Raw genomic sequence first — 13,023 nt, 5'->3', positions numbered from 1 at the left:
CACCACCCTAACTAAAATGAAAATGTTTTTTTTTTTGTTTTTCAGTGATGTAAACAGTAGACTCTAGGCATGTTCAGTTGCACAGTTGAGCATTTAATTTTGGGAAGATTGCACTCAATGGTTCAATTAGAGTTGGCACATGACATGAAGGTTCGAGTCGTCAAACGCCGCAACAATCCTCCCATCAAAGTCAAAGCTGATTGGGCCGCTTGAGTTGCTTCATGCAAATCTATGCAAACGAAGCACTGATTTCTCGCACGGCCTGCCTTTCACCGCCCCTCCCCAACCTCACCCCACCCCAAGTGGTCATGACAGGTGGCCACCTTAAGCCGGGCTCACCTGATCGCACACATGCAGACACACACACACACACACACACACACACACATGACATGCAGAAATGTTGGGCCTGATGTTTGCAGGCGTGCTTTTTTTCCCAGGACTTTTCCTACTCTTCAGTCGTTCTCTGAGGATCCTGATGGGATGGAACCAGGCTGATGCCATCATCGTGTCAGCACGGTCAGAACGCACCCCTGTACACACACATGCACACGCAGGCACTGGCGCTCCTAAGTACAGATAATCCGTTAACGTCTTCAGTGTATCCCACATTGTATTTTGAATCCCAAGTTCGCGTTGGTCCCTTGAGAAATGAGCGACCTGAATTTTTTTTATGCGTTTTGGCCAATATTTTTTTTATTTTTGCTTTGACGTCAGAACAAAAAATTGAGCTCTGATACTGTATGCTGGGAGTGAACTCAAGTAAACTTCACAAAAAGCAACAGTTTGGCAAGTAGTGAACAATTGTCCAAAAAAAGGCATCCAGTCGTTTATCGCCACTCCCAGCTGAAGTTTACTCTCATCTCAACACAAACAACTTTAGCTATTTTAATGCTAGCACATAATGAGAAACAGTTTCGTTGAGCTATTATAATCATTAGCATCTTTTGTAGCCTCTGAGCAATGGCTATTTGAACACAGTGGAGCAACATTTTTAGACAGAATATCATGCTACTCACGAGCATATATTCTTTATCCTTTGCAAAAAATGAGCCGTTTGATTGCAGTTTATTGGGGCACAAAAGCTGTGCCCAAATTCAGAGGCTGTGTTCATCAAATGCTGGTTTTGAAGCACTCCCCACCCCCACTCAAAAAAATGAAGTTATATCCGCGCACACACACACGCACGTAAATCATCTACGTTTACATCTTATTGTCTTCACAGCGTCGTGTCGTCTGTCCAAGCCATCATAGCAGTGGCCGCCGGATGTGTCATCGCCTCGGCATGCCGGCGCAACCTCCTGGATGACAGGTGAGGTTGGAGCAGCGCCAGGTTCATGCAGCACAGGTGGTGAAGCAGCATGAGTATCATCGAGGACAGTTGAGGGTGTAGCAGCATCAAATTTTCGTTTGAGTGTGTGTGTTCAAGTCTGGACACTAAGTGTGTAAATGTGTGAGAGTGTGTGTGTGTGTTTGTTGCAGCCGTTGGTAGTGTAATCTCCTGGCCAATATACGTGGGTCTCTCGCTAATCCCGGAGGTTGGTAGGAAAAGGGGCGTGGCCAATTTGGTGGCTCACCTTTGACCTCACATGCAAAGGTAAATAGTTTGTTTTGCAAATGAGGTGTCTTGCAGTTTGCTCCCGTGACCAAGTGCCGACCGATCCACTGGTTGTCAAAAAAGTGACCTCACATTGGTTTGCGACCAGTCCATTATGTGGCTACTTGTGTCCTGGAACTGTCTAGTGACCAATCTGCTGCTTTTCAACATGTCTTCAAATTGACTTGCGACCAATCTATTGTTTTTATACATGTGACCAGACTTTAGTTGACGACCAAGCCTTTGTTGTCAGTGTTTTCTACTCGAGGTGGAGAAAATTTGATTTAAATATGTTAATTAAAGTAATACGTGATGTTCTAAATAATGCAGAACTAAGAAGCATGTACTGTATGTGCGTGCGTTTTCACAGGCACTGGCTGACGGATGCCTACATCACGTTCGCTGCACCCTATTTTGTTTACGACCTGTACGCCATGTTCCTGTGCGACCGACACAGGCACGAGGTCAAGGGTCACGAGGACAAAGGCGGCACGTGGAGCACGCCCATCTTGGCCTTCGTGCGGCGAGAGAGTTTGATGGTGTTGCATCATGTCTTCATGGTGCTGTTCTGCTTGCCCGCCTCTCTGGTAACTGTGGCAGCACTTAGGCCCCTCCTTCTTCATGTTGACATCTTCAGCTCTGTGTGTGTGTGTGTCAGGTGTGGAGGCAGGGCAAGGGTGACTACTTCCAGGGTCTTGTGTTTCTTGCTGAGCTAAGCACACCATTTGTGTGTTTTGCCAAAGTGCTCATACAGGTAAATTTGTGTGTGTGCCTGTTTCTGTTTGTGTGTGTGTGTGTGTGTGTGTGTCTGCATGTGTGCCTGTGCCAGTGTTGATGATAATTGAGATGTGTCATCGTCTTGTGACATTTGCAGTTGAAGCTCACCGACACGCTGGCCTACAAAGTGAACGGCGCTCTGACACTCTTGGTCTTCTTTGGTTGCCGCGTGGCACTTTTTCCGTATTTGTACCTGGCCTACAGCAGGTGATGTCATCAACACGCAACCAATCACGTGTCGCCAATAGTTTACCCAAAAAAGAGAAAACAAACAAAATGACACCTTGTTAGAGGACGTTGGAAACAACCATGACTTACTCTTAAAAAGAGTCTGCTTAGCTTAACCACCAGTACCATCCAAGCAACAAATATTTCTACACGAACAATACATGTAGACAATGTCACCATACTCCGAGGTAGATATTCTTTATCCTCTGTGAGGATTGACTAATATTACTGCAGCTCACCAAGTCAGTAAGCACGACACAAAAACACTCACTGATAAGAACTGTTGAATTCTTTACATTCATTTAATGATTTAATAATGATTCATTTCATGTAGTTGTTAAAAAAAACAAGCATTTCCCCCCAAAATTCTTTTTCAGAAGCCCTAACAAATGAATAGGATTCATTCATTTCAGTGGCAAAAGGTGTAAGTGTTTCAAGGCACCGCAAAAAGGATTGTAGTGGATCTTGAAGTCCACAAAATCAAAACGCTCTAGTTATGCTGTGTTTGAGCTTCAAGATTCTTCTCACAGCTTCAGGCAAAGTTCCCCCCCAAACTTTTTCCATTCCATTTGAAGCAAAACTGAAGCGCAACTTGACATTGTCAAAAGTTGATGCCATCCTTAAATCTGCTCGCACAAAGCTAAAAAAAAAGCACTCGTCATTTGCGCACGGTTCCTATCTTTTGAGAATTAATAACTATTATCAAATCTCAAATCTTACTTGTCATGGGTTAAAAAAAACTTTTGTAAACTGATTGAAAACGTAAACTTGATTTTCGATAATAGCCTTGAAAAACATGAGAACTATATGGCCCACTCTACAAAAATCCTTTTGTACTAATTTGGGAGTCAGGGGACGAGTGAATAATTCATCCCGACTCCCATATCGGCGCAAAAGGATTGTGGGTGGACTTTTCTGAAATTATGGCCGTCCACCACATGCTGGCTCACGGAGGGATTGTGAACTCTTTTTGCCTCGCAGGTATGCGTCCATCCCCGTTCACCAGGCGGTCCTGGGGGCCCCGTGGCCGTGCACCCTGGGGGCGGGATTTCTGTGGCCCCTGCAGATCTACTGGTTCTGGCTCATGTGTCAGCGGGCGCGGCGCGTCCTCGCAGAAAGTGGCAAGCTTCCATTGGGGAAATGAGGATGAGTCTTACTTTGAAAGGTACAACAGGAAATGATGTGTGGTTGAAGGATTGCTCGACAGGTGTCGCTCAAACCAACAAAGGAGGATGGGACTCGAAAGGAAGAAATTCAAATAGGAAATGTAAAAGTTCTTTGTTTGCTTTTCAAGTCAGTCACTGTTGCTCTTGGGTGGTTTTCCTCCAGACTTCCTGTCCGGAAATAAACGTGGCCTTCACGTTGAGTTCGTCATCCAGCAAAACAAAGTCTACAAAACAAAACAAAAAAAACTTTGATAAAACAGTCATCTATCTAAAAGAAATTGATAAAACATCAAGTCTTTAATCCATTTATCGATGTATTGACCTATCACACGATTGATCTTTATCCAATAATCAATCTGTTGCTGCACATTGATTGATCCATTACTATTCATCTTTCTATTGATGGACACTAGATAGAAAAAGTCGACACCCCTTGTCATATTTATTGCATATGATACGTCTTGTAATCTTTCTATTGATCTGACTATTGATTTGTCTATTGATGGATGTGACAAGGGGGCTATAAATGCGGACATTAGGAATATATTGTCGTATGTTTGTTTGTATTTTAGATTGCGTTTCCTGACAGCGTTTTTTTTCCCCCTCACTCACAGTAGATTTAGATTTCTTCAAACAGTTCCTTTCAGGGGCGACGGTTCCCACGTGATGTTTTGCTATAAGATGTTTATTCCTTCCATTGACTAGTTTTGTGATGGAAATAAAATGCTGGCAGACTGAAAACGGAGCCAAAAAGCAAACTGACCTGCGTGCGAGCCAAAGTTGAGCGTCCCTTTGCTCTGGCTAATTCCCAAAAGTTGCGCAGGATGCAGCGACGCCGCTTCAAGGGCTTCTTCCACATGGCAACCTAAAACAACACACAACTTGGTCACCTTCCCTCCCTCCCTTGCGAGGGTGTGCGTGAAATCTGACCTGTGGCGTGTTTGAAATGTCTGACACACATGTCCATGGTGGCGATGCTGCCGCTCAGCGTCTGCGTCCCTGCAAGACGAGAAAAAAAAAAGTCAATGTAGTGCCCACAGACTTGAACCAATTCAAGAATTGGCGAATTTTTGCCAAAGTACTCCGGCAAACATGCAAACCTTTCCACCAACATAGTGACAGAAGGAAAGAAAAAAAATAAGTGTGAAATACAGTGCACTCCGCTTAATAGAACACCATTGGGCCGAAGCGCTTCTGTTCTACTAAGCGGGGTTTCTATTAACCGGAGACACTTTATTAGGTACGCCTTCAGACACGTCGACGACCAAGTTATGCACGCAGAAAAACCCCTGCTGACGAGTTAGAAGAGATATTTCGACTGTGGACGTCCATATCTTTAATCAAACAACAAAACAACAACTTTAATCAACTTCAGTCAAACATCTCAAATCACGAGAAAAATTTCGTTACTTTTGTCTGGAAACAGGAGTCCGTAATTTTGCGGTTGACTTCCCTCTCAATGCGCTGGATAAGAGGGAAGTCCTGGAAACCGCTTGGCGTACCTTCTGAGAATCCGGCAATGCATCGTATCGTCTGAGTATGTCCTTCTTATCCGCAGGTGATAGCCCTCGTCTCTTGAATGAAGTTGAAGCCATTGTGACGTGCGTGTGTCTATCTGTGGAGTGACGCGTGCTACCTGTTACTGTATATGGCTAGAACCACCGCGTTTTCTCGAGATAGTGGTACAGTATAGCGATAGCTACACTTCGTCTCTCTCTCGTCTCTTGAATGAAGTTGAAGCCATTGTGACGTGCGTGTGTCTATGTGTGGAGTGACGCGTGCTACCTGATACTGTATACGGCTAGAACTACCGCGTTTTCTCGCGATAGTGGTACAGTATCGCGATAGCTACACTTCGAAAACCACTAGTTTACAATGTTCATTGCTTACGGCCTGTTCTATTAAGCGGAGTATCTTTATAGGAAATTGCATTAGGCAAATCTGTTCCAGAGCCTTTTGCTCTATTAAGCGGATTACTCTATTAACCGGTGTTCTATTAAGCGGAGTGCACTGTACTGCCAAAATAATTGTAGTTTTATTTTTGCTCCAAAATTGCAGGACAGCTTAATTTTTTTTCTCTTTTTTTAAACAAAAATTGTTTTTTTTTCATCATAAAAAATACATTAAGAAAAGAAAGCGGTATTACTTTATTTAACATATTTAAATAATCGAAATATGGACGTGAGTGAAAACAGTTTTCACTTTCATTCGCTATTCAAAAACATTTTTCATTGACAGAAAAAAACAAAGCAATTTGTAGAAGTGAGCAATTTTTGCTGTCTTAACTAAAAAGAAGTGTGATGTAGTGCTGCTGTTTTGGGCGCTCACCAGCCACGTAGACGTGCAGGCCGCAGATCTCGACGTCCTGCTGGCCCAGCTTGTGCCGTCCCGGCCCGAGTCCCATGGCCGCAATGGCGTCCGTCACCAGCACCAAACCTATACACCCCCGCACAAGACGCCGTCACATTATGATTCACTCCAGTCTTCATTTGGTTCCTTTCGGGAATGCCGAGACGAAAACACAAAAGTACTTTATCCAACTAGTGAACTACCAGTAAAGATATCTGCTTGTGTGAAAGTCGAAAAATCCTAGCTAGTGTTTCCCTTCTTGCCTGTTACTTGAGAGAGCCTCCTCTCCACCTTTGCCGACATAAACGACAAAGCAACCAATTCCGAGTTCATGCCCATTATGATTAATCACATTCATTTCAGAATGTTTGTTTTTTTTGGGGGGGGGACCCAGAAATACAATATTATGAAATATTTCAGCAAATCAATGAATGGGCATGTGTGAGGGGGTCTCCCCTGACCCGGTCTGTTGTGTGTGCGTTTACCGACCTTTGGGGTGGGCGCGGTGGGCGATGCGGAGGGCGGCGGGGTTGGTGTGGATGCCGTCGGCGATCATTCCGTAATAAACACTGCGTCCCGCCGGGATGTGCTCACTGGTTAGCAGGCCCACGATGCCCGGGTCCCGATGATGGAACTGGACCGCAGCACAGAAAGTCGCTCAGATATGTGCTCGTCAACCCCCCCCCCCCCCGTTTAGCCCAATCTAAACCTCTCCAAAGAAGAACTGTCTAATCACCGAGAAGCCAGTCTGGTGCTTTGGGGACGTACCGGCAGCATGGCGTTGAAGAGGTGCGTGATGAAGGAGGCACCGTGGCGGACGGCCTCCTCGGCTTGCGACAGGTTGGCCACTGAATGTCCCAGCGACACTGTCACACCCCGCCGGCAAAGCTCGCTCACTGCACATCGGCTGCCCTCCAGCTCAGGAGCCAGTGTCACCAAGGCCACATTGTCAAGCCCGCCATAGACGTCCATCAGGTCCGCCATGACCGTGTCAGGCCCTGAAAACGTGCGCAGGAAGCGCTCAGGGTGTGCGCCCTTCTTCTTGGCGCTGATAAAGGGGCCCTCCAGGTGGACGCCTACACACACAAAAAAAAACCCACCCACATACAGTATGAACTTGGCTGACGGTTCCTGGCGCCGACACAACAAAAGGGAAGCTCACCGAGGACGCCTGCGCCATGGGGGCCGCCGTCCTGCACTTTGATCTGAGGTAGCACCTGCAAGACACAAGGGGTTGGGGGTCATTATGAAGTCCAATTGATTGGCTCCGCCCATGGTGATAGTTGGCGTCGTCATGACCTTGTGGTAGATGTGTGGTGGCGACGTGACCAGCGTGGGACAGAAGGATGTGACGCCGTGTTCCAGAAGCTTCTGGGCCACCAAAGAGATACCGGCGCCGACGTCATCGGAGGCCTGGGAGAAGTCCACGCCGTAACCTCCTGCGGGGTGAGTGCACATCGCTGCTGTCAGCCACACGCACATGCACGAGTAACAACAGTTAGACTCACAAATCCCACCGTTGATTTGCACATCGATGAATCCCGGCGCCAAGATAGCGCCGCCGCAATCCACCTGATTGTCGGCATACGCCTGCTCGTCAAAGAAGAGCTTCTCCGGATCCAGGATCTTCCCTTCACGCACCCACAGGTCCTCACTGTGCGCACACACACACACACACACACACACACACACAAAGTTGGTGATGTTGAGCAGTGGGGGTTGAGCTTAAAATGCTGGAGATTGTTTCCAGGCCAAAACTTAACACAAGCTTTTGATAGAGCTGAGGCTCTCAGAAGGCAGCAAACATTTTTAGAGAGAATATTCATGCAATAAAATAGCACTCAACTCAGGCTGGAAAAAATGATATGTCAATTCAATTGAAACTCAGATGGCCCAAGAAAATGTTAGTTGAGCGCTTGCTTCCAAAAATTCAAAGTCAGATGGCTTAGATTCGCTCACTTCTGCAGCCGGTGGTCCCGCAGGATCCTGCAGTTGAGCAGCTGTGTGATAGGCGCCTCCGACACCGATTTGTTAGACGGCATGTCGGAAGTCTGGAAAAATACATCAAATATCATCTGGTCCTCCTCTCACATCTCTCGCCAACATACTGTCAACTTTTCCGACACATTTTCAAATAACCTTTAGCAACTAAAGACGCATCTGGTTATGATGATTAACGTATGAAAGTGAATGTTTGGAGAGAGATGACACCTAAGCAACTATCTTATCACAGAGACTTTGCCCTCCTGGTGCTCTTCTTTTTCTTTTTCGTGCATTCCACACGCGTGCACGAGCCAAACAAGTCAAATGAACTTAACGGAAAACTGAGGAGCCAAAAGTGCTCCTTCAAAGTAGCTATTTGCGTGCCTATGTGTCGTTTATAGACGTTAAAAGTAGACGAAGACACGATTTGTGGAAGGTTTATCCAAGTGGTATTAATTCAACGGAGGCTCAAAACGCCCCCCAGCCCCAAAAAAACGGTTTCGATGCGGAAAAGTCAACCTCGGTGTCATAAATACAAGCAAAAAGAGTAGACTGCATTCCTAAAATGTATGGTGGGTGTCAACGGCTTTCCGCTTTGACGCCTTACCCGATCGACTTCCGCACTGAATCTTTTCCGTCTCCAGTCAGTCAAAAGACAAAAAAAAGAAATTAAATTAAGTAGAAGCACTTTTTGTTGACTTCATTTTTTTTTTTTGCTCCTTGATGAAACGGACACGACTCACGTGAATCGGAAGCTGGTGCAGTCACGTGACCAAGCAGATCAGCTGACAACAACATTATTAATATAACAACAATTATTTTATGTGATTATTTATTTGTAAATAATACATATTTACAAATAAATTAAAGGATTTAAAACTTTAAAAAGGAAAAACAATAATAAAATTGAAATGTCCCCCGGCCCCCACCACCAAACCAGAAAGTAGAAGCGTTCCTCTGGGTCCTAAAGCCTTTTTTGTATTTCAACCTTGAGCAGAAGAGGGCGCCAGAGCGCAACAGGTTTGAACACGTTCCAACTTGTCGAGACGAGAACATTCGATGAGCTTTTGCAAATGTCATCAACATTTTCACGTTTGATACTTTTTGCCGATTGTGTAAGAATTGTCTTGACATACTATGTAAAAACCTCTATCATTTAGCTTCCTATTTATTCTAGTTTTAAGTTTTTATTCATAACTGAGTGGACAAAGACCGTATTAGGACAGAGACTTTCAGGTGGATATCCTTTAATATCAAATAAATGCTCAATGCTTAATTTTGCACCACTGAACTAAAAGTTGCACTAGTAGTGGGAAAAAAAATACTCTTAAGACACAATTGTTCTACGAGTGTGCACAATTTTCTTATGAGTCAAGAAAAGTAGTTCATGGACCTTAAGATTGATCTCAAATGATCAAACAACGTCAATATAGAAGCTTAGGGGGTACGATGCTATATATATATATATATATATATATATAGCGAAGAAAAAAAACATTCCTAGAAAGAAATATGTTCTCATCTCTTCTTCAAGTTCTACTCGTATATTGAATTGAGTACAAAGACCAAAGTAGTACAAAGTACATGGTCCTTAAGAATATCAACTAAATGGTGAAATTCATCTTTCTAGTGTCTCATCTACTTTTTTAGCATTAGCATGCATAGCATGGATGTACCTACCAGGGCAGATGAAGATGTGCCCCCGCTCCCTTGCAGCCACCCCCCGCCACCGACCCTGCTCATCCCCCAAAAGACACACAGACACCCCCCGTCAGGCGTTCCTAAAAGTCAACAATAAAGTTGGTTTCCAGTAAGACGGATACCTTCGCTAGTGCTACTCATCGCCATGGAGACCCCAAGAAGCTCCAGACCGCTGGTGGCCACCCATGCGGGGGACGTAGTGGGGGTGGGGGTGGTGTTGTTGGGGACAAGGGGAGGTCTGACTGTGAGTGTAAATGTGACACGTAAGACAAACGCAATATTTTAGGTCTTTCATTGACTCTTTTGTGGGGGCTGACGTCAGACGCGTACTCTTTTGTATCAGCCATTCACGACAGCTTAACCTCGGCCCGGCTCTCCGGCGGCCCCTCGGGGTCCCGATGACCCGATCCCCTAATCTTCTGCCAGGAGGGACGCACTGAATGAACACTGCCTTTTTTGTAGTTCGCTTGTTGACTTGCAAAATCCACGGCGAGGCCTAGGCAATGTCGCCAAACGTTACTTGGAAGACGTGTCAGTCACCCGCTCTGACTTGCATGTCATCTGACTACTTTTTCAGATTGTCTTGTGTGTACCACAGACAGCATAATACACTGTGTATCACACATAGCATATTTGGCACACACCAACATCATGTGAACACCATTCACAGCTTACAGAATGTCCATACCCAATACAGCGTATACATCAAAGTAAATAACGCACCTTTTGAATTTGCGCAATTTGTTGCCTATACAGTAGACCATTTGAGCACATATACAAGATGTAGCTCATAATGGATATGGAGTATATATATATATATATATATATATATATATATATATATCTAGGATACATATTTCGATGCTTTGTATAGTGTGCATATGCTATATGATGTGTAGATCCTGATGCGTGTTTGCATTCGGAAGGAAAAACATCAACAACATCGCAGATTTCATGACCTCCGTGACCAGACTAAATGAGTCGGAGGTCAAAGGTTGGGCCTCAAAGGCGCATGGAGGACATTGAGCTTAAACGCACAATCGCACACACACACACACACACACACACGCACGCACACGCACACACGTAAACAAACACACAAACAGAAACACAAAAAACACATACACATGAGTAAACAAAACAAATACGCATATGAAAAGGATAATTTATTTTATTTTTATTTGATTTTTTTGGGTCCCACAAACTTTTCTTTCCCCCTTCTTCGGGTATTCTTCCAGAAACTTCTGGAAGCTTTAGAAGCTTCTGGTTGTGGGTTGGTGGGATTTGACCAGAAACTCCCATTCGTCCCACACTACCGCCCACTGCTCATGTCCTGCTTCTCGCATTCCTCACTGTTAATAAGTGTGTGTGTGTGTGTGCGTGTGTGTGTGTGTGAGGATAAACAGATTAGAAAATGGATATATATATATATATGTATATGCATATATGTTTGTGAGTGTGGCTATTTATTGTATGTCCGTGTGTAAGTGTGTGTCACCTGGTTGTGGCCTTGTTGTGTTGTCCATCTTGCATGGGCTATTGTTCCATTGTTGGCTTGATCTCCAAACAAACACACACACACACAAACTAGAGCACTGTGTTGCATGCATGTGTGTGTGTGTGCGTGTGTGTGTGTTATCAGGTGGTGTCAGGGCACCTTGGCTGGCAGCTGTCTGATTTGTGATGTCACATGGCATCCACTTTTTAGCACAGAAGCGAGCAGGCGAGCAAGCAAGGGGACAACGAGCAGGAAGCAGACGAGGACGTTTCCTCGAGGCGGCCTGCCGACTTCTTTAATGCTTGATGAAATAACTTCAGCGTGCCCATGTAATGATTGACCTGTCGAGGGGCGGGGCTTTACTGATTACCCCTTTTAGCATGTTAATGTATTAGCAGTATGTCTCGATAGCCCTTAGCAGTTCAATACACACACACACTCACACACAGACAATTGAACACAAATTTCACACACGCAGTGTGCATACAATGATACAATGAGCCACCCAAAGTTTGTGGTCACCTCCACACTTGTCGCATCTTTCATGACCGCATGTGACATCTTCACCTCTACAACAAAATGTGTGTGCGTGCGTGTGTGTGTGTGTATGTGTGTGCACGCACTCAGCCGGTGTTTGTGTGTGCATGACTGCAGTAAGTGTACTTGCAGGATTCAGTTTACAAACTTTCACAGCAGCCGTGTCATAAATCTGAGGCCCCGCCTCGAGTGACAGGCCCACCAGCTGTTGCCGGGGCAACAGGCCTTCCTGGTACAACATGTCTTGTTGTTGCCATCTCCTCGTGTGCTGGTAATCTGATTACTCATCACGCTCTTCATCTATTATGACTGCGCGGCGTGCTCGCCCCGTCATCGGTCGCCCGGCTGCACTCACGCGACCCGTGTTGACGTTGGTTGCCGCGATCAACATTTCGAGCGCGATTGGCGGCCATTTTGTCATGTCGAGGGCTAGTGTTTCGGCAGTGAGCTCGTCTTTCGCGAGTCAGGTTACCGTGGACGCGGGGGCTCTGTTGGCAAGTAGACCATGCAAGTGGACTATGCCGTGAGCCGGATGTTTTAGAGTGCTGTTGGAAAATGGAGTGAGTTGAGGTTTTCCCCTTTGAAGTGGACCAAGATAGTTTCGATAAAGTCCACTAAATATACCAAACAAGTCAACTTTATCGTCGACGATATAAAAATTCCTATTTGTCAATTATAAAGTTCTGATTGAATTGTTTCAGCCCTACCCCTCAACAACATATTTTGCTCAAATCCCAACATAGTGATAAAGTAGGGAAGGATGTGTGTTCGGAATCATTCTCTTATTCCCAATTCCCAAATCATGACGACAGGTCTCGTAACTATCTGTCCATTTTTGTCCCTATCTAAGTCAATGGTGTCCAGTGAAATCCCCATCTCATGATTAGGGAGCAGGGAACGATGCCCAATGTGGCGTGTTGGGTGTCCGTCATGTGTCACATGACACTGCAACCTCACTGAGGGAGCACACAACCCGGCTGGTGGGGGGGGGGTGCCCAATCCGTGGGGTCTCAGCTGCTGATATATGGACGCTTGTAGCACACAAAAGATATGCAAGACAAAGACCCCCTGTGGCCCACCATCAGCACCACAAGCACAACAAGCTGCAGTGCATGTGTGTTAACGTGTACGCGTGTGTTAGTGTAATGTGAATGTCTCCATTTGTGTGTGTGGCCGAGGCAACAAAC

General features: G+C 45.4%; 2 protein-coding genes across 2 annotated transcripts; one reads left to right on the top strand and one right to left on the bottom strand.

Annotated features, from left to right (window-relative positions):
• The first annotated feature begins 11 nt into the window (after positions 1 to 11).
• Positions 12 to 2,966, top strand: LOC127589633 (ceramide synthase-like). Its single transcript, XM_052048859.1, has 5 exons — positions 12 to 519; positions 1,226 to 1,312; positions 1,968 to 2,184; positions 2,256 to 2,351; positions 2,472 to 2,966. The coding sequence occupies exons 1-5, from the start codon at positions 401 to 403 to the stop codon at positions 2,583 to 2,585; spliced, it is 633 nt and encodes a 210-aa protein (XP_051904819.1). The 5' UTR covers positions 12 to 400; the 3' UTR covers positions 2,586 to 2,966.
• Positions 2,967 to 3,030: 64 nt separating this feature from the next.
• Positions 3,031 to 8,875, bottom strand: amdhd2 (amidohydrolase domain containing 2). The gene is made up of 11 exons (XM_052048856.1): positions 8,708 to 8,875; positions 8,077 to 8,168; positions 7,635 to 7,771; positions 7,417 to 7,556; positions 7,280 to 7,334; positions 6,886 to 7,193; positions 6,607 to 6,751; positions 6,097 to 6,204; positions 4,699 to 4,767; positions 4,532 to 4,633; positions 3,031 to 3,992 (listed from the first exon to the last, which is right to left on the bottom strand). Exons 2-11 carry the CDS (start codon positions 8,157 to 8,159, stop codon positions 3,901 to 3,903), a joined length of 1,239 nt encoding a protein of 412 aa, XP_051904816.1. The 5' UTR covers positions 8,160 to 8,168; positions 8,708 to 8,875; the 3' UTR covers positions 3,031 to 3,900.
• Positions 8,876 to 13,023: the final 4,148 nt, after the last annotated feature.

Source organism: Hippocampus zosterae, chromosome 17 (assembly GCF_025434085.1).
Source record: "Hippocampus zosterae strain Florida chromosome 17, ASM2543408v3, whole genome shotgun sequence".
Classification (NCBI taxonomy): Eukaryota; Metazoa; Chordata; class Actinopteri; order Syngnathiformes; family Syngnathidae; genus Hippocampus; species Hippocampus zosterae.
The sequence above is the reverse complement of the archived record's forward strand: the minus strand, read 5'-3'. Positions and strand labels throughout refer to the sequence as shown.

Excerpts from the sequence above, each read along its gene's own strand:
- amdhd2 (XM_052048856.1), bottom strand. The coding sequence starts at position 8,159 with ATGCCGTCTAACAAATCGGTGTCGGAGGCGCCTATCACACAGCTGCTC. Across the intron at positions 7,772-8,076 it reads CGGGACCACCGGCTGCAGAA|TGAGGACCTGTGGGTGCGTG; the intron begins GTGAGCGAATCT and ends GTGTGCGCACAG. Across the intron at positions 7,335-7,416 it reads CACCACACATCTACCACAAG|GTGCTACCTCAGATCAAAGT; the intron begins GTCATGACGACG and ends TGTGTCTTGCAG.
- LOC127589633 (XM_052048859.1), top strand. The coding sequence starts at position 401 with ATGTTGGGCCTGATGTTTGCAGGCGTGCTTTTTTTCCCAGGACTTTTC. Across the intron at positions 520-1,225 it reads GCCATCATCGTGTCAGCACG|CGTCGTGTCGTCTGTCCAAG; the intron begins GTCAGAACGCAC and ends TTGTCTTCACAG. Across the intron at positions 2,185-2,255 it reads TCTGCTTGCCCGCCTCTCTG|GTGTGGAGGCAGGGCAAGGG; the intron begins GTAACTGTGGCA and ends TGTGTGTGTCAG.